At 57.4% G+C, this 23,529-nt stretch overlaps 5 protein-coding genes across 5 annotated transcripts; 3 read left to right on the top strand and 2 right to left on the bottom strand.

Annotated features, from left to right (window-relative positions):
* Positions 1–9: 9 nt before the first annotated feature.
* B0H18DRAFT_1096396 (uncharacterized protein) lies at positions 10–3,998 on the top strand (the record flags this gene model as incomplete). The annotated part of the gene is made up of 11 exons (XM_048032452.1): positions 10–220; positions 930–1,186; positions 1,263–1,558; positions 1,611–1,938; positions 1,999–2,098; positions 2,150–2,552; positions 2,606–2,689; positions 2,762–3,072; positions 3,145–3,287; positions 3,345–3,786; positions 3,845–3,998. 11 exons carry the CDS (start codon positions 10–12, stop codon positions 3,931–3,933), a joined length of 2,664 nt encoding a protein of 887 aa, XP_047888650.1. The 3' UTR covers positions 3,934–3,998.
* Positions 3,999–4,394: 396 nt separating this feature from the next.
* B0H18DRAFT_883279 (uncharacterized protein) lies at positions 4,395–7,134 on the top strand (the record flags this gene model as incomplete). The annotated part of the gene is made up of 10 exons (XM_048040965.1): positions 4,395–4,697; positions 4,797–5,053; positions 5,108–5,371; positions 5,470–5,520; positions 5,595–5,604; positions 5,657–5,711; positions 5,762–5,872; positions 5,935–6,372; positions 6,427–6,615; positions 6,677–7,134. The coding sequence occupies 10 exons, from the start codon at positions 4,395–4,397 to the stop codon at positions 7,132–7,134; spliced, it is 2,136 nt and encodes a 711-aa protein (XP_047888649.1).
* A 1,364-nt stretch (positions 7,135–8,498) lies between these two features.
* On the bottom strand, positions 8,499–12,996 carry B0H18DRAFT_938121 (Zn-dependent exopeptidase). Its single transcript, XM_048041832.1, has 21 exons — positions 12,839–12,996; positions 12,625–12,764; positions 12,456–12,564; positions 12,375–12,391; positions 11,677–12,315; positions 11,380–11,562; positions 11,235–11,306; positions 10,997–11,185; positions 10,840–10,930; positions 10,648–10,784; positions 10,488–10,579; positions 10,168–10,411; positions 10,065–10,099; positions 9,928–10,003; positions 9,805–9,875; positions 9,686–9,744; positions 9,485–9,631; positions 9,285–9,427; positions 9,105–9,227; positions 8,975–9,049; positions 8,499–8,925 (listed from the first exon to the last, which is right to left on the bottom strand). The coding sequence occupies exons 1-21, from the start codon at positions 12,876–12,878 to the stop codon at positions 8,779–8,781; spliced, it is 2,829 nt and encodes a 942-aa protein (XP_047888648.1). The 5' UTR covers positions 12,879–12,996; the 3' UTR covers positions 8,499–8,778.
* Positions 12,997–17,081: 4,085 nt separating this feature from the next.
* On the top strand, positions 17,082–19,828 carry B0H18DRAFT_958153 (uncharacterized protein; the record flags this gene model as incomplete). Its single annotated transcript, XM_048042667.1, has 11 exons — positions 17,082–17,156; positions 17,302–17,421; positions 17,459–17,516; positions 17,756–18,057; positions 18,229–18,586; positions 18,615–18,720; positions 18,779–18,828; positions 19,019–19,313; positions 19,357–19,381; positions 19,457–19,514; positions 19,632–19,828. The coding sequence occupies 11 exons, from the start codon at positions 17,082–17,084 to the stop codon at positions 19,826–19,828; spliced, it is 1,644 nt and encodes a 547-aa protein (XP_047888647.1).
* A 296-nt stretch (positions 19,829–20,124) lies between these two features.
* On the bottom strand, positions 20,125–22,737 carry B0H18DRAFT_685107 (uncharacterized protein). Its single transcript, XM_048039168.1, has 21 exons — positions 22,572–22,737; positions 22,407–22,509; positions 22,266–22,344; positions 22,201–22,214; positions 22,094–22,130; positions 21,981–22,042; positions 21,890–21,899; positions 21,806–21,823; positions 21,718–21,743; positions 21,631–21,662; positions 21,532–21,575; positions 21,445–21,469; positions 21,351–21,362; positions 21,262–21,277; positions 21,151–21,205; positions 20,978–21,078; positions 20,859–20,918; positions 20,771–20,798; positions 20,654–20,717; positions 20,570–20,594; positions 20,125–20,508 (listed from the first exon to the last, which is right to left on the bottom strand). The coding sequence occupies exons 2-21, from the start codon at positions 22,484–22,486 to the stop codon at positions 20,406–20,408; spliced, it is 891 nt and encodes a 296-aa protein (XP_047888646.1). The 5' UTR covers positions 22,487–22,509; positions 22,572–22,737; the 3' UTR covers positions 20,125–20,405.
* Positions 22,738–23,529: the final 792 nt, after the last annotated feature.

Raw genomic sequence — 23,529 nt, 5'->3', positions numbered from 1 at the left:
TGTACTACAATGGTGTGTCCGCTCGGGCTTTGGCGCGGAGCACTTCCGACACCACTTGCTCGGCCGCTTGTCGTGCGGCTCGTCGTTATCGGTCGCAAGGAGCGCCTGCATGAAGTCCATGTCCTCCCGCTCGTCGTCCGCTTCCTCCGCCGCCTTCGGGGAAGTTACGGGTCCAGGGTCGCGCGCGAGTATCAGGATGAGAGAAGAGAAAGCCAGGAAGGTAAGAGTATATGTGGCGAGGAGATGCGTGAGGAAGCGTGATGTAGAATGAAGCACACGGAGGTGGTAGTTGACGAGGACGAGCAGAAGAGAAGGGTGTGGTAGCAGCATTAGAAGCACAGCCACTGCCGTGCTCGACGTGAGCTCCAGAACGGAACCGGGGGGTAAGACTTACGAAAGAGCGGAATGTAGTGGAACCATCGCTTTCGGACGCGAGGGGTGCTATCATCCTCGTCCTCGTCGTCCCAGTGGGTCGTTCGCGGAGCAGGCATGTCCGGGATGTGTAGTAGCGTGTTCCGCCTGACTTCGCGCGGCATGAAATGAAAGTGCAGTGCTCCGGAATTGACGGGTCTAAAGGCGAGAAGAACTGTGGACGAAGGTGAGTAGCATGGCCCCGTTGCCTGCGGGGGCGAAGCAGTTCAGGCTGTTGAGGTGAGGGACACAATCGACGCCGGGTACCCAATTACCGGTGCGCCCTCTGCGCTACTTCCGGAACGCATCGTCGGCGCCTTTCCTCTTTGGCGGCAAAGTGGCGAGGTCACGAGCGCGGTTTTCGCAAGCGCGCCGGCACTGGCAGCGAGTCCACCTTGGTTTTCTACATCTCTACAAGTACGCTCTCCAGAATGGCAGAGCCATCTACCTCCGCCGCGGCACTCACGCCCGCCTCCTTCAACGACTACAACACCGCCCTCCAACCGCCGCCCTCAAAGCGACCAAGCACGCCGCACAGCTCCCTGCCGACATCCCCTTCCACCGCTCTGTCGACCGCGGCTTCGCGAAGGACCTCGATGCCGCCTCTGCGCGCGTTCTCGCGCTTACAAACCGTCTGCTCGCTCTCGTCTCCACGACCGACTCTAGCGCGGCGGCAAAGAGGAAGGGAAAGGCGAGGCTGGAGAGCGAAGACGATGTGGTGGATAGTTTCCATGCGATGGTCGTGGACCCGGTGGACCAGTTGCTTGAGCGTGCAGTGAGGAATGATTTCTCGTTTGTTGTGGGGCTGGCTCGGAGGAGCGGAAGTCTAACACCTCGTGTTCGACCCACAGGATATTTGCTTGGACGAGTTTCTCGGCCGCTCGAAGCCCCCAGCGATCACCGTGAACCCGGCGCAGCCCGCTGCACAGAAGACGAAGAGACCGAACGCCCCGCCCGGGAGGCTCGACCCTGCGCTGCAACATGCCTCCACACTCGCGAAGCCGCAGCTCAGCTTCAAGCGAAGACCGGACAACGGGAACATGTCAATGTGGCAGCCCACACTCAAGCACAAGTACAATGCGCAGGTGCCTCTTGGATATAACCTCAGGGACGAGGATTCCGAAGAGGATGTCTCTGGACCGAGCGCGTGCGTGCACTATCCGCTATTACTGAACTACCCGCTAAACATTCTACCGCAGTCTTCACCCATACCGCTACGAAATCCGACACACGCCCTACCCCGCGCACATGTTCGCCTCCGCCCCACCCATCGCTCCGCGCTCCTTCGACGTGACGCCCTTCACATGGGTGTCCACGCCCGCCGCGCTCACAGCGATGCTCGATAAGCTCCGCGGTGCGCGCGAAATCGCGATCGACCTCGAGCACCACAGCTACCGCACGTTCGCGGGGTTCGTGTGTCTAATGCAGGTCAGCACGCGGGAGGAGGACTGGGTCGTGGACACGCTCGCGCTGAGGGAGGAGCTCGAGGCGCTGAATGAGGTGTTTACGGATCCGAGGATCGTGCAGGTGCGTGTGCACGTTGTTTTACGATTTGTGAATTGTATTGGCTGAAGGAGTTGGCGCTAGGTACTGCATGGAGCTGAGAGCGACATCGTGTGGCTCCAGCAGGACTTCAATCTATACATCGTGAACCTCTTCGACACTTACCACGCGTCGAAGGTGCTTGGTGCGCAAATCATCTTCTCTTATAATACAGTCCATAACTCACGATAAACAGACTTTCCCCGTCACAGCCTAGCGACTCTACTAGAAATGTACTGCGACTTCACCGCGGACAAGAAGTACCAGCTCGCCGACTGGCGGATCCGGCCCCTACCGGAGGAGATGCTCGCCTACGCGCGCTCCGACACGCACTTCCTGCTCTACATCTACGACAACCTCCGGAACGCTCTGCTCGACCGCGCCCAGAGCCAGTCGCGCTCCCAATCGCGTGCGGGGACCCCGCCCTCGTCGCAGTCACAATCACAAAATCAGACCCAGAACCAGACGCCGCCTGCGCACGCACTCGTCCGCGAGGTGCTCGCGCGCTCGGAGGAGACGGCGCTGCGGGTGTACGAGAAGGAGCGGTACGACCACGAGGAGGGGAGCGGGCCCGGCGGGTGGGACACGCTCGCGCGGAAGTGGAACAAGGGCGCGCTGACGGCGGGCGCGGAGGCGCAGGCGGGTGGGGGAGTGTGCACGTGGTGCAGAGGGCGGTGTACCGGTGCGTGCATGCGTGGCGCAATCGGGTGGCGAGGGAGGAAGACGAGAGCACGCGGTGAGTGGTCTAGGGTGCCTTCAATTTCGGTGTGGTCGGTGCGGTGCTGATGGCGGTTCGTGGTGCGCATAGGTACGTGTTGCCGAACCATTACTTGTTCGTGCTTGCGGAGAAGCCGCCGCCGGATATGGCAGCGCTGCTGTCGGTGTTCCACCCCGTGCCGCCGGTTGTGAGGCGGCGCGCGAAGGAGCTGCTGGACGCGATCCGGGACGCGGTCAAGGGCGCCGCGAAGACGGCGACTGCGCCGGCGGGCGCGCCAGCCGACGCGTCTGTGGCTGGAGTGCAGATTCCGGACGGGGGCGTTGAGATGGCGGCCGAGGCGGCACCTGCGCATGCGGGGCCCGTGAGCACTCCCACTCATTCAACGGACCTGTGGGCGCATGGTGCGTGCCTGATCTGGCTCGGGTCGTGTGCCTGGTTGTGAACTGACGCTGTGAATTTGCGCGGTTTGATAGCATCGCGGGCGCCCAAGGCGGGTGCTGCGGTGGCCTCCGCGCTGTTCAGCAACCCGGTGGTGGCGAGGGTGGAGGTGAAGGGAGGTGCGACGTTCGCCGCGGCGGGCAGTGCGCTGTTCGGGGAGGCGTCGCGGGTCGGTGCGGTGAGTGGTTTGACCCCGGATGGGGGGATCGAGCTGATAAGAGTTGTTCGTGAACAGCGGCCATCGGGGGCGCCTGACACAAAGATACGGTTCAGAGAATTGGTGGCAAGAATTCATGGTACCCTTGTCATCGCGCCATCCGTGCCGGCTGTGGAGACTTCTGGGTCGCCTGTGCCAGATGCGAACAAGGCCGTCAAGGAAGGCGCGGATGCGGATGGAGAGGGTGCTGCGGACTCGGGTCCAGCCGTGGAAGAGGCGGTCGAAATACCATTTGTGCCAGCTGCGCAGCGAACACGGACCGAGGCGGTGGAAGACGACTCGATTGTGGTGGTCGGACAGCGTCGGGGGAAGAAGCGAAAAAGGGTGGCGAAGGGCGCAAAGGGTGACGGAGCAGAGGCGGTGGAGGCGTTTGACTATGGAGCGGTGTCAAATATTCTGGACGAGGAGCCCGAGCCAGATGCGGAGGACGCGGGCGCGAAGAAACGGAAAAAGAAACAAGGTGCGTCTGTGTTGCATCTGTGTGTGGTGCGGTGTGCTGAGGTGCTGAGGTGCTGCAGTTGCTGGATACCAGTACGGCGACTTTCCTGCGCCGCCGCCCGCGCGTGCGCAGCCGCAGAGCGGGAACCAGACACGGACGTTCCGGTAGATAATTAGGGTGGTTAGTTATCAGATAAGCACCTCAATGATATCACCCCTGACGGAGCGGCTTACCTAAGCTGGTGCGCGGACCCGGCCGGTGTGCCAAGCCCGGGGCGATCGTGGCAGGATCTGGCGATCGGGTGTGTGCCGGGGAGCCGAGGTGGCTTGGAGTGGCTTGGAGCGAGCGGGCGGAGGCGAGCTCGCTGTTGCGGTGGCTGCAGCACACGACCGCCTCCCTCCCGACGACCACCATCCCCGTCCGTGCGCTGCCCCCGCGAGTGCCGCCTGCCGCACCGTCCGATAGCCACCGGCATCGTCGGCCTCTCTTCCACCGTTCACGTCTTCACGAGTGTCTCGGCTGCCGAGTGCTGCGGCGGCACCTTCGCTGCCCAGCGTCTTGTTGAATCCTTACATACAAGTTGCATGACCTCCTTCACCCCTCCTTCTTCTTCTTCCCCGCATGCAATTATGAGGCTTTCTGTCCCTCGTCTCTCCATCCCTCGTCCCCGCCCCGACTCCGCCATCTACCTCCCGCTCACTCCACTGTGGGCAGCCACCCCGACCAAGAGCTTTGCCGACTACTCGAGCTCGCTCCTTCGACGTCGGGGCACCTTCATCATCTTGTTCGCCCCCGCCCTTGCCCTTCTCTTCTACGTTGTCCGCTTCTACGTCGGCGATTGGGACGACTATGAACTCGACTACGACACCCTTGCGTCTCTCCACACTTCTTATATGCCCTTTCAGGTACCTACTCAAACTTATACCCCTACTGTTGTTCGTCCGGTCCCTACCCCATCCCCATCCACACCGCTGCCACCACCCGTTCCGTCTTCCATTAGCTCACATAACGTGACCTATCCTCTCTTTCAGGTATTCCCGGAGGACACCCCCCCGCCACCGACGCTCCGTCCGCATTCTGACCCGCTGCCCGTGGAATGCATCGACGCCTATTTCGCCCAGGGTGTGCCCTGCTCCACACCGGACCCGCCCAAGTTCGACTTTGTCTGGACATGGGTGAACGGCTCGGACCTCTCCGAGCAGCAGGCCAAGAAGGACGCCATGCACCGCTACGACTCCAAGGATCCTTGGCGGCCATCCGCCACGGGCACGCCTGACCGTATGTACCGGTATGTCCTCGCCCCCCTCTCCCCTTGCTTTCAGTGCTGATCCCAGGCGAATAGCGACAATGACGAGCTCCGGCATTCATTCCGCTCCGTCCTTGCCTCCTTCCGCCCCCACCTCAACCGCATGCTCCTCCTCACCTCTGACTTCCCTGTCCCCTCCCCCAATTTCACCCAGTCCGCCTCCTGGCGCCTCTCGCAGATCCCACAATGGCTCGACCTCGCCAAGCAAACGCGGGCCGGCTGGCAGGACGGCGACGTCGGCCTCGACATCGTGCACCACGCCGAGATCTTCCGCCCGTACATCGGCACCAACTTCAACAGGTGCGTAGCAGCGCTTTTCTCGTCCGCAGCTGTGAAGGATTATCGTGGTGTGCGGGCGGGCGTGGTGCGGCGCTGACGGGCATGTTTGCGTTCTATAGCCTCGCCATTGAGTCGCAGCTCGGTCATGTGAAAGGCATTTCTGATCACTTGTGAGTGGTTCGCACCTTCATGACCGTCCCTCGGCCCCGGCCGACCTCATACATTCCGCCGCGCATTGATACAGTGTCTACATGGTGAGCGATTGTGTGCCTGGACGTCGCACGGTTGTTAATAGCTCATTCCCAGAACGATGATTTGTTCTTTGGCGTACCGCTACAGCCTGCGACGTTTTACACGCCCGGTGGGTGCACTCGACCCTTGGCTGCAGCGCAATTCCTCACACTCATCCAGCGTACGGCATCGTCCTGCACCTCGACACCGGCCTCATGGTCCCGCCTGACCCGCCCACCGTGCTCACGAAGGGCGAGTGGCGGGGCATGGGCGAGTCGAACTTCATGCTCAGTGCGTCGCGCCCTCCGCGCCCTCCCAAGCACCGCTCACCACTGACCCGTACCTGCCCACAGGCCAGCGTTTCGGCGCGCGGCACCGCCCGTACGTCATGCACGAAGCGAAGGTCGTCTCCGCGCCGATCCTCGCGGAGATCGAGACGGTCTGGCCGGGCGCGTTCGCGCGCGCCGCGGGCCATCTCTTCCGCGAGACTGCGGGCCCCGGTACGCCGAGCGATGTGAATACGATGCTACTCCATGCGCATTTTATTGTCGAGCGCGCAAGGGAGGCACTCTTGTGGGCGTGGGTCGTTGGGCGGCATGGGGGCGTGGACGATGCGTGGGGCGTGGAGGAGGAACGGAGGGCGTGGGCACAGGTGAGCGCGGAGGGTGTGGGTGCCAGGGAAGTAGTTGTGACCGCGGACCATCGGTATACGCTTGAGGGGGAGAGGGTGGAGAGTGCCCTGCGCGAGAGCGGTTTGGAGGGTGGATTGGGAAAGACGTCGTATGTGTTTTGTGAGTGCTCAGATGTTACTCTCGGTGCGATGAAGTGTGCTGACGGATGAACAGCCTCGCTGGACGGGTACGCATACGCTGGGCTCGGAACGGGCGCGCCTTTCAGTCGAGTCACACCGGACGTTGCGGAAGACGACCTCCTGACGTGTACGATCAGCTATGATGAGTGCTTCGCAGGCTACTCGCGTGCGTCCGACGTCTTCAAGCACGTCGCGTTTGAGAACCCGCAGTGCGGTGACTGCAGTGCGTGCTTTCCTCCTTGTTATGCTGTGCGCACTCTCTAAATGCCGTTGTGACGTTGAAGTCATCACTGCCCTCGCACGAGCGAGCGGACATCTGGGCATCTCAGCTTTCCTCCCTGCTCCTGAACGCCAACTCGCCGACCTCTCCGCCAAGATACCTGGTTTCGCAGAGCCGTCTGACACGATGCCGCACCTGCCGCTCGTCCCTCGCTTTGAAGACGGCGACTTCTCGCTGCGCGGCGTGATGGGCACGGCGGGCGAGCGCAACGTGCGCGCGTGGACGCTGCGGGTGCTGCAGCGGTACCGGTACGTGGTCGGGAACACGCCCGCAATGTTCGAGATGCTCTTGCATACGGAGCAGGTGAAGGCGATGCTCCAGCGCGTGGACGAGACGACGGACGCGGCACTGATATGCATCAACGACGATGTGGAGAAGGGCCACGAGGAGTACGTTGCGCCGCTGTTCAAGGAATGGCAGGAACACAGGTGGCCGGAGCCTGCGGAGTGGGAGAGGCGTTGAACGACGGGACCTTGGGCCGACGACTGGTACCCCCTCTCGGCCTAAGGCCCACCCAACATGAAGTTTTTGCGATGCTTGTGGAGAAGTTGCAACAGACAGGAGAAAGAGAAAGGAATAATATCACCAACAGTATTAGTGCTGCTCCGCGGGCGGTCGGCCTGCGCCCACTCGACGCGGACACCTTGATCAATGTAGCTACACCCCAACCCACCCTACTACTCGTTTGCCTACCTAGCCCCTCGCTTAGTACCACCTTTGCATCGCGCTCGCGCAGAGCCGCACTACCTGCTTACCAGACATACCATCCTTCACGGACCACGGACTCGCTCGCTATCTATTCTGCTCTCATCTATCCATCGCGGTCATCGCCGTTGACCCATCTAGTATCCCCCAAAACTGTGTATAATATTCGGTACCTGGTACTTGCGGCATGGTAGCGATTCTGTATACCGCTGTGTAGCACTTCGTCAGCAAATGCTAGACTCGCCGTTGCTTGGCGTTCTTGTTGAATTCTCAGGTCGGAGCCCTCGAGTCCGCTCCGTGATCGGCGAAAGGACAGCCCCGCATGATGATACATACTAATGCACTCATGTAACAAAGCGGCTGTACAGCCTGGTTCGTCACAATGTGTCCTTTCGAACGATTGACCAACATGTTGACATGACGAGTCGCTGATTTGGACACGTCGTCCTCAGGAATGGGCACACCCATGGATCCCTGTCACTCAGAAGCCATAGTAGGGGTGGCGATCACAGTCCTGCATCTAAGGTCTCCTCTGGAAGGTCCAGGCTGATACCGGATTACAGGCGGTCACACGCTGGAATTGCAATACATGGCGTACTGCGTCGCCAAGTTCAAGTAGTTGGCCTCCCATGTGCCTTTGACCTCGCCTGCTTGGCTGCCATCGAAGTGCGGCTACGTATACGGCCATTCAGGGCAGCCTCTTACTACTTTGTCGGAAAACATACAGCGGAGGAAAATGCAGACTCGGCGCAGTATACGTACGCCCCAGTACTTCATACAATCATTGAACTGCGTATTATTACACTGCCGTATCATGGTCGCCCCAGACCTCATGAAGCCTATGTACCCCGGTTTAAGGTGCAAAGAAAGACTGCATTCGCGCTCCTCGTGGCAGCAACGCTGAGCGGCTTGTTTGGAGTTTTTGCCCTCCTGGCGTGGCACCACCATTGCAGCGTGCTCGATGCGGAGAGGTTGGTCCATCGTGCAGAAGCTAGAGAAACGGAAGCAGTGGCCGATGTGGCGGGCAGGGTGCTCTCAAACGAGCCGCTCATCATCCCCGCAGACCCTGAAGGCCTGATGGGTCGCAGCTCAAAGACGAGGCTCGAACCGCAGCGGACCATGGAGAGACTCGGTCAGCGCATCGCTAAAGGTCAGCTAGATGGCAAAGGTCAATTATTTCCTCTGACGTTATGAAGGTTTTAGCAAAGCGTACAAGATATACAACAAAAAGTGAAGATACAGTTCCAAATGTACACGAAACGGATATCCGAAGAATGTCCCAATGTATAGATACACAGAACTTATATGCGGGTATTAAGAATGCGCAGTGCGTAGCGAGACTAAGACGATCTTACGATAACTTTTGGCACGATGTTACTTGACCTTGAAGCGATACCTCAATCAGAAGTTAAGGCCCGGGAGGTCAGGATCCGTAGGTGACCGGGGCAAGTCCGACTTGCCGACGTTGAGCAGGAACCGCTCGACGACTTGCTTTCCCCTTCGGAGGTTGGACAGCGAGATTCTCTCGTTCGGCAAGTGCGCCTCGTCCTGTCGAGATGTCAGCACATGGGTGACGCGAATCCATCGCTTTACTCACCGAGCTCTGACCGAGGGGAAGATGGAGTGCATGGCACGAGAACTCCTTTTCAAGGTAGGGAACGGACGGTATAGACTAGGGCACTACGAGTCAGTGCTCGGTTAAGCAGAAGAACGGGCTAGCAGCGTACCCCTCCTTCCCTGATACGCAAGGGCTCTACGCCCCACTCTGCTTGAACAGCGGTCTCGAGCGCGTGGAACCAGGGGCCGTCGAGGTCTCCCAGCCACCAGTCCGCCGTATGATCAATGCTGACCTACGACCGTGGCACTCAGTCGAGATAGCAGGATTAACAAGACGTGGAGAGATCTACCTTGAGCTTGTTTGGTGACTGCATCGTCACGAACGCAGCAGTCAGATGTTCGCGCAGGCTATTCGCGATGGTCTCTAGGTCCTGGTCGGGCACGATCCGTACTGAGACGTGCGCTTTCACAGTTGCAGGGATCACCGTAGAATCTGTGAAGAGCATTCAGTACTCCCCACCGAATGGCAAGAGAGAAACAGAGAACTCACTTCTGGGCCCAGACACCTCCACATTGTGCACCGTCAGCGACGGTTCCCGCCAGCGAGACGACAAATGCGCGGCTGGCGTCTTCGTGATGTTCGCTAGCACAGCATAGACCCCTTTTTCCTGGTCCGTGCAGGGCAGCACATTGTCATCTACGCAGGCGCATCAGATGCATCGCTCGGCCGAGAGACTTGGAGGGTACTCACAGAAGCCAGGGATGGAAACCATGTTCTGGCCGTCTGTCAACGTTCCCAGGAGCTTGAGCCTGATTGGTGCCGAGGTCAGCGTGCCAGGGCCGACAGGGTGGTACCGTGGCATGACTCACATGTCGAGCATGGGCTCTACCGTCACGCCGCCGTCAACACCGGAGTGGCGATCGGGGCCTTCACTCGAGATCTACGTGCGGTGTGAGCCAGGAATAAGCCACGTCGTCCCGATGTAGACTCACTTGGACATTGCAGTGCACGACGCCGCGCAGACCGTAGGTAATGCAGGGCGTGTCCTCCGCGATCCACGTGGAATTGCTGTGTCCCCAAGGTGAGAAACCTTAACGAATCACATCGGTGAGAAAGCGAAGCCACTCACCTCACAAGAATAGCATCGACGGGCCCGATCGCATTCTGCCGTGCACACGAGTCTTCAGTTCAAGGCCAAGAGATAACGCGCTATGTAGGCTACAGCTACAGACCTTGTTCCGCTTCACAGCCTCCACGAAGCCCCCGCTCCCCGCCTCCTCCTCTCCTTCAATCAGCATGACCAAGTCCAGGTCCAACGCGCGCCTCCCGAGAAGCTCAGCCGCCGCACACGCGACTGCCATGACCGGGCCCTTGTTGTCCGTCGCGCCACGGCCATAGAGGTAGCCATTCCTACCCGTGAGCGTGAACGGGTCCGAGTACCACCCGTGGTGCGACGCCGCGATGACGTCGTAGTGGCTTTGCAAAGGCGAATACGGGGGGCGGGCGTCAGCCGCGGAGAAACAGCGGCACGACTCTGATAGAGCTGACGCACCCGTAGAACAGGATTCGTGGCCGCCTGCGCTTCGTCTGGTTCCCACGGAAGTTGCCCAGCACGAGCGGGTTCGTGGTCTCGCCCGTGGGCAACTGCGTCCGACAGGCACCGCGTCAGCACAAATCGCGCGGGCCACCGCGGAGCCTCGCCGAGGACTTACCAAGCACGCCTCCGCGCCGAGCTGCGTGAAGCACTTGCGCAACCAGATCGCGGCCTGGCGACAGTCTTCGCGATGCGCCGGCGAGTTGCTGACGCTCGGGATAGACACGAATTTCGAGAGCGCGTACACCATCGTTTCTGCGAGATCCGCGGGTCACCGGGCTGCACGCGGTGCGAAGTGGGGGGGACGCACCATTGCCGGAGTCTCCCCATTCCATGTCGGGGTCGGTGAGGAGCGACAGGTGCGCGCTCTTCCGCGCTTTCGGCGGGTCGACCTCCCAGATCTGCGAGCGAACGAGCACGCGATCAGATGCCTGCCCAAAGCCAAATCCACGCCAGACGTAACGCACCTTCATCTGGTCGTCGTTCGCGCCCGTGACGAGCGCAAACTTGATGCCGTCGTGCTCGGGCGCGTCGCCGTCCACCAGGATGCCCTCGTCAACGGCGGCCGGCGCGCAGAGCCGCGTGACGATCGACGTCAGCACGATCCCGTCGTGCGCCTTCCACGACGCGGTGTGCTCGAACTGCGCGGACCACCGCTGGCGCCATCGCGGTCAGCGAGGTCCCCGCGAGAAGCGCCTGACGTACCTGCACCTCGCCATTCGCCAGGCAGACGTAGAGATCCGACTTGAGCATGCTTAATGAAAGGATGTCGACATTCTGTTGCACAAAGAGAGAGAGGATCCGGCCGGGGTCGGTCAGCAGTCACGAACACAGTGGGGGAAACCCTAACCTCGCTCGTGATGAGCACCCGCACGAGCGTGCGCGTCTCGAGGTCCCACACCTTGAGGTGGCCGTCCTGGCACCCCGCGTAGATCGTCTCGCCGCGGACGACGACGGCGAGCACCGCGCCCATGCAGCACTCGAACGTGTGCAGCAGGATCGGCGTCGGGTTCGCGGGCGCGAGCTGCCACAGCTGTTCCCCGCGGCGATTACGGTTTTGAGTTGCGAAGCAGGGAAGCCGCGGAGGAGGATCGCACAGCCAATCAGCGCGCGCGGTTTAGGAGGGACGGAGAAACGGCGCACGGACCTTGACGGACTCGTCGCCGGACCCTGTGACGAGCTGCAGGTCGCGCCGCTCGCTCGCGAGGTCGAAGGGCGGGTCGTCGGAGCCTTCGCGGACGCTCGGCACGAGCGCCATGCAGTAGATGTAGCCGTAGTGCGCGGAGTAGATCACGTTGGAGGGCTCGACCTGGAGCACGACGAGCGGGCGATGCGGGGAGGGGTCGCCCCGCGGCGGGGACCCGGACGTGCTGGGCAGCGACGAGGAGGACGAGGGCGGTGTCGGCGGGAGCGAAACGCCATGGGTGTGCACGTTGGACTGTGACGCGTGGAAGTTGGAGCACGTCGGGTTGCGCGCGAAGAGGTCGGCGGGGCGGCGGGTGTACTGGGGGTAGCTGTCGAAGAACTTGTGTGCGCGCCGCGAAGAGGTGGGTGTCGAGCGGCCGCTTGATGTCGGGTCGTCGTTGATGAAGTGGACGGAGGAGGGCGAGGTCGCTTGCGAGTGGACCGCGGAGGGGAAGGTGAACCACTGGAGGGAGGTGTCTTGGCAGCCGAAGTAGACTGTCTGGAGGACGGGGCACCAGACGAGGGAGAAGAGATCGCCGGCGTCATTTTCGCCGTGGGGGTTGATGAGGTAGAGGGGCGAGAGGGTGCGCGTGGACCAGACCTAGACACGGGAGGCGGGACGCATGAGAGCAGAAGAAAGCACGGGCGGGGTATACGTACACGGATCGTACTGTCCCCTGCGATGGGGAGGCGATGGTCGGTTGAGTACCCGGAGTAGAATGACAGGGAGGGTTGACGCACCAGATGCACTAAAGAGCCAGTCTTTGTCGGCGGCGTACTCGAGGGCGAGGATGCTGCCGGTGTGTCCCCTGAGGGTGGCTTTGAGCTTGAGGGTGTCTTTGTCCCATACCTATGCCACATCACAAGGCTGCTCAGCATGACGCAGACGACGGCGACGACGCGGACTGACGGAGATGTCCCCGGTGGGTCCTCCGCTGAAGAGATGGGCCGAGTCAGCGGCGAGGCTGAGGACGGAGTTGCGCTCCTGGCGGAGGCTGTGGAAGAGTCGCGGGGGACGCTCTGCGCTGTCAAAGGGACGACTGAGGGATGCTGAATCGTCGCGATCGCGGAAGAGGTGAGCGGGCTGGGGGTAGGGTGCGAGGACGCACATGGAGGTGACGTACGGTGAGGAATGGTCGGGCTCGGGCTCGAACTTGCGACCATTTAAGCAGAGGAGGCGGCGGCAACGGACGCAGTGACGGGTTGCGACGAATGGAACGAGATGGATTGGCAGGACGAAACGCAGACACAGGTCCTCGCTCGGAAGGGCACATAGGATCGCGTGCACCGGCGGGCACGCGACAGGCGCGCAGAGGCTCGCCACCCACGCGTCTATCACGCGTCGACATTCGCCATTCTCTCCTCACCGCCGCCCAATCCCTGCCCCCGTCCTATAAACCTCCCTGACACACTGACACCTGCGCTGCTTGTGCGACGACCATCACCCTCCCTGCGCCCACCATCAGCTCAAAATGCATCGTCTGTCCCCGTCTCCTCTGCAGCCTGATGATGGACCCTGTCGATGGAACTGCGCGTATTTACGCAACGACACGTACTGTCCTCCCCCACCCCGTATCTTTGCGCGATCGCCCGCGCACTCATCTAGTCGCATCCGGATCTTCCCCCTCTCCTTCCCGCGAAGACCCAACTGACCGCATCGGGCTGCATTCCCCTCTGCGTGACCTTCGGCGCACGTCCGCGGCCGCTGGACACACCGCTCATTCGGCATTCGGAGACATGTCCCATCTTTTGGTACAGCCCATGATTTCAGGCCTGGGCCGTGGTTACTGTCGCCGTACGCAGTCCTTACATTACCTATGAACTCAGGTCACAAGCCTGCTGCTCCATTCCGAATGTACGTCAATCACGACTCCTGCTATACGTCGGCCACGTCTATCCTCTCAAGAAGCCCCAGACTGCTTCTAGTGTCCGGCGTGTGCCGCGCTGCCTGGACGTCCTGGCAGACATCCCTCCCTCGGATCTGTTGTTGGCAACACTCGGGCTCCCACGTCTCCTGCGAATCCTCTCCTGAACCCTCCGCTGGCCTCTATCTCCGCCTCCGTCTCGCTGCAGATCGGGTTGTTTCGTGCCTCTTTTGTGCACATCTGTGTCTTGTTCGGACAGCTCTCGGTACGCCTCGGAAGCGAAGCTTTCTCAGTGTCTGACCAGGTAGCCTTATGCGCAATCTCAGTCGTGTCGGATTTGGGGGCGACGGATATGGGGACAATACTGTATCTCCTGGCCAGTGTTCGGAATCCAATTATCAACGTGTGCGTGTTCCCAGATCCCGGAGCAACCAGGCGTCCGAGGGCGTCCGCTCTCGCGGCGAAGTCGATGGCCTGCGCGGTCTCATATTATCCTCCCCCGGAATGAAATGCTTTGTGGGAGACGAGATCATCGTACTCCGATGATCATGTTTTATGGACTCGGGGCTCGGGGCCAGTAGATGGCGTGCAAGCACGCCAGCTTGCGCTCAGATTGCCTCTGCGACGACGCTCAGGAAAGATTTCAGTGGTTGGGTCCGCGATCGGTGGCAGGTGAAACACAACTCGGTATCAGGTCTCATACCTGCGAAGAGTTCGGACAGCAAGAGACGACCGTCGGAGCAAGTACCGTGGTGCTTAGTTCGACATAGTCAAGTTTCGTAGTGCTTAGGTTTGTCGGCGTATTACAACCTTCGCTCTTGTAATGTTGGGCTTGTTAAAATCGTGAAGACATTGTCGCGGATATAATCTGCACTGCCGTCGCACCGATAGCAATTGATATACTGCGCCTTGCCAGTGAAACCACGTACCGGGGCAAATTCTGTGCGCACGGAGATGTCACCGAGTTGAGAGATACATGTTCAATCGGCGGGATGATAGCTTTGCGCGATGACTTCAGCCTGACTCGCGCGCAGTGAAGAGGTAGTGTTCGCGAGGTGAAAGTGCAGTGTACATGACATGATTGAGGCGACTCGGACACGAACGGGGATCTGAGTCTTGGCTGGTTAGGTTACTCGGTGAATCAAGGACTTCCTTCATGAGATAAGAATACAATCAGCATATCCACAAGTAGCCATGAATCACAGAAAGCTAGCGAAATGGAGAGTGCATGAAGATGTTGAGAGGGCATCAATGCTCAGAACGGCCGAGATTCAATTGTCTGAGGCAGTCACAGCAAGCATAACAAAGTATCTGCACGTGCGATACCCTATGCGATACCGTATGAAATACTTAAAGTAACCTCGCTCCGGATACTGTATATGCGGATACCGAAATCGTAGATACTTTAAGTATCCCAGAATGGAATGCTTAAAGTTTCCCATTATGGTATCACAGGCTGGGATACTTAAAGTGTCCGCGCCGATTACGAGTGACACTGTGACCGACAATAGATGAGAATGAAGACAATTAGTTCAGATGGACCATTGACCGCCACACTCGGAACTCGAAGCCTCGCTGAAGGGAATTACGTAATACTGGTGGCACAATGCACGGTGGCGGCAAGTCACGTCGCGTCGCGGCATGTCACGTTGCGTCGCGGCAGGTCGCGTCAAGTCGTGTCATGGCAAGTCGCGTCGCGTCATGTCGTGTCGTGTCGCGTCGCGTCGTGTCATGTCACGGCGTGGCATGTCATGTCATGTCATGTCGCGTCGTGTCATGTCATGTCAAGTCGTGGCACGGCGCGGCGCGTCATGTCATGTCTCTGTTGTACTGTGTTTGCCTCGGAGCCACTCTTTCGAGCCTGTCGGTTCTCCAGTCCTCTCGACCAAGTGACTAAATACAGTAGGAATATGCCATAGATCTAGCCACATGTTATAACAGCTGTGTGAATCAAAGAATTAAGCTTGGGGGCACTCAGTTACTCATAGGATTGACCAACTCGGAATCAAGAGACTCGTCGGGGCAAACACAGTACAACAGAGACATGACATGACGCGCCGCGCCGTGCCACGACTTGACTTGACATGACATGACACGACGCGACATGACATGACATGACATGCCACGCCGTGACATGACACGACGCGACGCGACACGACACGACATGACGCGACGCGACTTGCCATGACACGACTTGACGCGACCTGCCGCGACGCAACGTGACATGCCGCGACGCGACGTGACTTGCCGCCACCGTGCATTGTGCCACCAGTATTACGTAATTCCCTTCAGCGAGGCTTCGAGTTCCGAGTGTGGCGGTCAATGGTCCATCTGAACTAATTGTCTTCATTCTCATCTATTGTCGGTCACAGTGTCACTCGTAATCGGCGCGGACACTTTAAGTATCCCAGCCTGTGATACCATAATGGGAAACTTTAAGCATTCCATTCTGGGATACTTAAAGTATCTACGATTTCGGTATCCGCATATACAGTATCCGGAGCGAGGTTACTTTAAGTATTTCATACGGTATCGCATAGGGTATCGCACGTGCAGATACTGTGTTATGCTTGCTGTGAGTGTAGCCAAGATCCTGGCCCGATAGGGTGGGCGCTTGGCCACCTCGAAGCCACAACCGCGTTCATCACGTGGTGCCGTTGATCGTGTCGGACTCCGCCGCGGGGATCTTCAGCCACAGGCGAGACCGCAACACGACTCAGACCTCAACCTCGATGTCGACGCACACCAGTCCCTCGCACCCCATTTCACCCCTTCCGTATCGGGCGCTCTACACTTTGCAACGACTCCTGCGTCCTTCCGATGGCCTCCATCGCTCCAGGCTCCCCCGGTTCACGACATCGCGCGCACGCCTCGCCAGCCACCGAACTGCTGCCTTCAGCCAACATGATACGCTCCCTAACCGGAGTGGAATCTAACCCTAAGCATTCATGGGGCTGTTCTGTGCTCATCACTCCGCTCAGGGACTACAGCGTCGCGTCTGGTGATGTGCCCCGAGCGATGGCACGTTATATGGATGGGAGTCCTTGCCTGACGGTGCGCAGTCGTGTGGCCTGAATCTTGCAGTTCATAGCCTCGGTACAATCCTTACTGCCTGCTCTGGTGATCTGCTCGTGGTGATCTCTCTCAGCGCCGTTCATCGCATCTCCGGAAAGTGCCCCATTCCCGCGTACCAGTCGACGCGTCGTCCAGACATGTACGCACAGATCTCCGCCAGCGTCTGCCTAGGGACCCCTCGTCTCTTGCATTATCGTCACCGCGCAGGATGCCATGCCTTCGGGCGCGCGTCCAAGCATGAGGTGGGGGAAGGCGATGCCGGAAAGCGCGAGATCCGTCTGCGATGATGGCGGGCTGCGGGGTGGGCACCAGAGACGCGTCGCGGGTTCATAACGGGCTTGAGCTCCGAGAGTGAACGAGCCACGCACATCCAGACAGGTGGTGACCAAGGAGCAGTACCAGGCGGATAGGTCACGTACAGGCCTCGATGCCTCCTTTGCCTATCGTCGCTCTCTGCTCGATACTGGCCGCAGCGCATTCTGACGGCTTGGAACGACATCCTGTATAACCTTCTCGACGCGTATTCCCGCTACGAGCATTCCGCACTGGGCACGAGCAGCCCGAGCCCCCGGGCTCACCTCCGAGGGCCAGGTCGTAGGGCATGGCTCACCCCCGGCGATATTTATGTGGCTTTCCGCTCGCCGTAGGCTGCCTCTGTGTCCGCTGCTTTCCCCAAGGCAGCGAGCAGGGGCTGGAGCCTAGAAGCGTCGGCTGGCGCATCGAAACTGCATGGCTCCGCGGCTAAGTGGTTGGCTGGAGCACGGGGCGTGCGTGTGTTTGTCTGGACGCTAACGGGACGCACAGGAAGGCGCGGCGCAACGTTGTGGAGGTAGCTTGGGCCCAGGAAGGGATATGGGTACAGGTGCGTGTGGACCGCGTCGAAACAAGAGATGGTCGTGGCCCGGAAGTACGCATGGAAGGGGGGATTGGTGACGATGGTGGTTCGCCGCTAGACGTATGGTCCTCCCGTGTCTGTTCAGCCGCCCCCAACTCCTGTCCTTCCAGCACAGGAAGGCGGACAGCGATCACCCACCACACGTACTCGGTTCTCACTGTGCTGTTGTCGTTCTGCACTGTCCGTGGTCATGCTGTGGCAATTAGGTTTGCGTCTGTACCCAGCCGAGGCCTCTGGGGCGTCTGAATGGCTCCTTGACAACTTCGTTTCTGACGTTCTGCGGAGACCTGTCTCCTCGAACTGGTTCTTCTGGCTCTGTTCTCGCCCTTCCGTGCAGCATTCGGTTTTGGAAAGCTCCCCGCTGTCGCCGCTGGGCGCGATGTTCGGTGATCCTGCGGCTGGTACCGCTTGCTCTGTTCCTCTCACCCACGCAGATCTCCGTGAAGGACGGCCCACTAGCTCCAGATCCCTCCCGTTGTCGTCAGAGTTGCGGTTCCTTCGGGACGCCGTAACAGAGCCTCGTGCTCGAGTCTGACGACGGTGAGTGCCCTCGGGCCTGGCAGTGCAATCGGCTGGTGGGTGCGGTTCCCTGGCGGCAGGTTCCTCTGTGTGGGGCGCAGGGTTGCAGACGGGTGATGAGTAGGCTGTGGGTGAGGACTCGTATCCCGGTATGTTGCAGCGCGTGTGGGTGCTGGATGGTGCATACGTGCAGGAAGGCGGGGCAGTCCAGTTGGCTGGCTCGGAGGCAGCGAGCGGGACGTCGGCGTGGACTTTGGTCTGTGAGAACGCGTCGGTGTGCTCGGAAAGCGTCTTATGCTTTGGTGGCGCTTGTCTCCCACAATATAGCATGGTCCTCTGGCCCCTCGTGGGTAAGGATGGTGTTGGAAAGTCAGGCATGGTGGTGGAAAACCCGAAGCCCTCGGGCGCTAGGGGAAGTACTATGGAGCAGGAACTGAGAGCGCGCGTGTGGGCGTGGGTCTCGTGTTTGAGCTGGTGTCGTTGCGGGGGAAGAGGGCGTGGTCCTGCCCTCTTCGAGAGTGCGTTGACAGACGACGTGCGACGCAGCTTGTCTGCGTAAAGATGCTTTCGAAGCAAATTTTTTCCACATTGATGTCTTCGTGATATCTTGCTCTGTCTCCGTACCCTGGTTGGCGGCGGTCGTCCGAAAACAGTGCGTGCTAATGGCTTACCGATTCGCTCTTCGAATACTGACATCGAGAAGCTTACAGGTATCCCTTCCACTATCCGACATGCATTGGCCATCAGCATAGTGGAAACGGTAAGCACATCATGTATCCTTATCTGTCTGAGCCACATGTATGTATGATGTTGCCGTGTCTGTCTGATCGCACTGGGCAACGGGCCTTGCATGTCGAGCCTCATATCTTGTACGCGTCGATCCTGTCAACCAGCGTCATTCATCTACTCTTGATGCTGCATCGCATCACACTGGGGCTTCCGTCATGTAGGTCATCAGTCACTTAGACTACCCTTACAAATTGATAGATCTCGGAGTAGATCCCAAAGTCATGCATTGGTCATGCAACGCATGTTCTCCATTATCGCGTGCCGTGGACCACTCGATGTTCACGGAGGCGCGCAGCGGCATACGATACCGCAACGAATTGTGACGAGGAGCATCCTGCGTACACAGCTCAACTCTCTGCTGCCACGACGTGCAGTTGGATACTCACAAGAGTTCTGTCCATCCGAGGACCGTCGCAGCCATGTTCGTCCAGACGAGGCCGAACTTCTCAAGCGAGGGTAAGATTGCCGTCGCCATCATAGCCATTTACATCCCCCGTAGCGCGCTGGGTTCCATGCAATTATCGGTACGCGCGGCTGTGGATTACGCACGAAGGAAATGACACCCGCTTGCACGTCGATAATTCCTCCGCACTATGCAGGTGCAGCACATCGACGTACGCGGACGCAGGCTGAGCGTGAGGTCCGCCTGCCACAAAGGTACGTCAGTTTCGTCCGCAGATCTGAAGAAGTGGCCGCCGTGATGCACGCTGATCCCGTTAATGAACCGCGCGAGCACATTGAGTGAGATCCCTAATCTTCTGGGAACGAACACAGTGAGGAGCCCACAGATCAGGGCACTCGCCGGCGCGAGAGGAGGGATGTGCCTAGGCGGTCCTCGAGTAGCTAGGCCGTTGCGCCCTGTAGACGGTCAATACGCTCAACCGGACCTTGCGCGTTATTTGTGCGCCTGGCAATATCCAACCCGTATATGGGACCTCAAAGCCGTACACTGCGCGGGCGGCGCCAAATAGAGAGGACGATTCAGCCGGGGCCACGTGAAGGCATGACGAGTCAAGGAAAGCGGCCCAAAGCACGAATGTTCGAGTGTTGGAGGTACGTCTTCATATATTGACTAGGCCGGTTACTCACAGCTTTTCTTCGCAGTGCCCCTTCGCAGTGTCCGCAGCTTATGTGTCATAGTGCACGTAGCAGTGGCGCGTGCCAGGGCGCGAAGACAAAGTTTATTCGATAGGATGACCCCATGCGCAACACAGCACACATACGCTGAGTAGTAAGTGATCCAAACACTAGCTCATTCCTCATCTTCGCTCAAAGTCGCGGGGCATGGGAGTGAAGTGAAGGATATCGTATAATGAGGGAGTGCTCAAGTAAACGTCGCCCCGTCGTGCGCTTCTGTAGGTACGTCATTTTCTTCAAAAGTTGCAAGAATTACATGTCCGTTTAAGTACAGGCAGAGTTCGTTCGTGTTCAATACTCCGTCCTTTGTGGGTCGCCTAGAATAATTGATCCGGGTCTGTTATTCGGCATGACAGTCTAAGTAGGGAACATTTGAACAGGTGTGAGTGCTTCGCATTACGGGGATCTGAGTCATATGATTACACACCATGTTGTTCGTACTACTCTGAGGAGAAAGCTCAAGGACTCGGGCTCGTTGATTGTGTGTTGTTTAACATGGTTCCGTATGTTCAACCTAGTTCGCGAGAGGCGGGTCAATTACTACGAAAAACCATGATAGATTCATTTTCACACACATGACGAGCAAAGAGTTTGCATACACTGTCGAAAGGCCCTTAGCATGCATTCTGACATGCGAAACATACAGAGATGATACACACATGTTGCACTTGATGCTTGCAGGATCTCCGTATAGCAGGTGCTGTATCGTGCATCTAGACAGTACTGTGTAATATATAAGCTTTGTCAAGGCATGTGTGTGTAACTGGTGCACAGACAATGACAAGTAATGCAGCACTTATCACACTGACAAAGGAAGGGGCTACTCAATGAGTTGCAGAGATACAGTACACATAACATACGCACCAGAGCAATATTCCACGGCTGAGGATGTAGTTAAATAGCTTCATGATGATGTGCTCAGTGCTAGAGAGTGCATGAGTCCTTGTTGCTCACGTGATCACATCCTGATCATGAGGTATCACCTTCGAAATCCAGTTCTGCTGTGCTGTAAAGCATAGCATAACATGCATGTTATATATGTATCAGTGATAAGTGATACAGCATAAACAAAGACAACAGCATCCTGTGACAAATCATGGCAACAACATGATTCAGCCATCTGATGAGAAGAGGCAGCCTGTCATAGAGCACATACCAAATCCTTTGCAATGTCAACACCGTAAAACTGAGCTGATTTTGAGGAGAAAAAGCTGTCAAGGTCATGGATGGGTCAAAATTTGAACAAGACAGTATGGGACATTCATACCAGTTGTAGGATGTCCCTGTCATGGCACATACTAGTTGTCAGAATTCTTGCACATCTAGGCAAGTCAGCAGCTACCAAAATGCACATACATAGATATGAGCCTGTAGTACAACATCATGTAGAGGTTGAAGTTAATCAGCCTGAGTAAAAAAAAAACAAGGACAGACTCAGATGGCAACATACCTGACGACAACAGCAGAAGCATGACCTGTCCAAGTCATTTGTGAGTAAGGCAATACTGCCTAAGAGAAACAAGCTAGATAATCTCACTGAGGGTATAATGAATGTAATCATTGAGTATCTTGTTTTCAGTGCTTTGATATGCTGCTCAAGACTGAAATGCTGGTGCCACTTGACTCTGTGACTTACATAGAAGACTATGGATCTTTTGCAGGAAGTACCTAGACAGGTATCAGGAAACCTGATGTTGACATAGTGAGGTTTGTATTAACTTGCCATTGCACTGTGACTATCAATATACCCTGATAGGCTTGACTTTCAGTATGGACTGTATTGTGGTTGTGATTGGACAGCCTGGACCCACCTTTATAAGCTGTTCACCCTGTTGTCCAATGACATTTGAAAGGTATATGAATTGAACACAAGAGCAAGACCATCATATCCTTACACCAAAAAATCTGGTCCAGAAGTGTCAGTCTTGACCACTACCCAAGAGTACAATTCTGCAATATAGGAGGCTAATAGGATGTGAGACTTACGGATCTGCTTGGAGCAGAGCAGATATGTTGCCACGTGCAAAGACAAAGTAATGCCATGATTGCTACAGGAAACTGTGAGGGTAAGTTGTGGATCATTTGCACAATCCACTCACATGCACTTCTGTAATGACCTTTGCTGTATCAAGAAGCCTAAAATCATATCATCCAAGAGTTAGATCTAAAGCATGTAACAGAATGATGTATTGACAAGATAACATACCATATCACTGCTACCTACACAAATAAATGAGCATATTGCTAAGGATGGTATATATGACCTCATACCAATGATCTTACAGCACGTGTATCATTTTGATAGTTATAGAAGTAGAACATGGTCTGTGCACAAGTGATGCCACATAGTCTATGTATGAGCATTGGTCTCAGCAGTCATTCACTGGCACAGAGAATCAGAGGATGACTCACAGGTAAGACAGCTCAAGACCAGTGAAGAGTGACCACACACAGCTGCCATCAAGTTCAAGTTCAAGTGTGGGGTCAGCCATTGCTTCCAGATAGCAGAGGTGTACTGCAGTACAGATATCAGAATTGTCCACCCTGCAAGCCTGTACTTATATGCAAGTCACAAACCTTGAATCAAATCGTGAGGTGAGAATCAGACAGCAGTTTGTCTAAATACTGTCAGTTGGCTGACAGCTAAGAGGTATACGGGAAGTCATTATCCTAGTGACAAGTGGTCAATCATCGTATTGGATAGTTCATCAGCAATGATAGAAATGGCGGACCAAGACTCGGTGGTTCGAAGCGAGGAACCTTGTGATACCATGATTTGTCGAGTGGCATATCAGGTACTACCGGTACTAGTTCAGATTCACGAAGTGCGATGGTATTGTGTGGAACTCACAGAGACTGATGCTGTCCTGTATCGGCGATCCTATTACTGTAACCTGAGGCATTCGAATCTTATATATCAGTCCCACACGCGGATACCATAATATTCCCAGTGACGAATAGTCCTGGATGGGCAGATCTGTCAGCAATACAAGATATGCAACAGACATCACGGCGAAGCACGTACTCAACTGCATCTCAACTCCTCGGAGGAGTTAGCAATTTCCATTCAATCTATGTCCTTTGACTCGCTCGCCGAACAACTGATGAGCGTGAGCCACTTCTAGTCTAGCAAGGCTGTTCAATCGTTTGACGACCACTGGGGGTGATGCCAGAACTTCAAACCGACGTACCAGATGGATAGATGCAAGATGACCATAACCCTTGACTCAGAGCCATGACCAAGAACCGCGGTACATCAGTAATATCGTTGTAAGTCAACTTGAATGTTGCAGTGATCGGCCATACGGCAGGCAGTTTCAGGAGTGTAATCCGTCCGGCACTGACAGCATATGCGGGAATAGGTATAGGTAACAAAATTGAAGAACGCTGTGCGAGTGTCTTGAGTGTCGAGTGTTTGAGCGAGTCGACGGAGCGACGCGCGTCGAGCAAACCACGTCTAAGGAGGAATCGTGCACGTGCTGTGACGCGTTGCCTCCGACGGCGGTAAGCAGGGTGCTCACTGCAGCTCAGTGCT

The sequence above is a fragment of the Fomitopsis serialis genome (assembly GCF_022376445.1).
Source record: "Fomitopsis serialis strain Sig1Antser10 chromosome Unknown B0H18scaffold_95, whole genome shotgun sequence".
In the NCBI taxonomy this organism is placed as follows: Eukaryota; Fungi; Basidiomycota; class Agaricomycetes; order Polyporales; family Fomitopsidaceae; genus Fomitopsis; species Fomitopsis serialis.
Note: the sequence above shows the minus strand (reverse complement) of the source record. Positions and strands in the feature narration are given on the sequence as shown.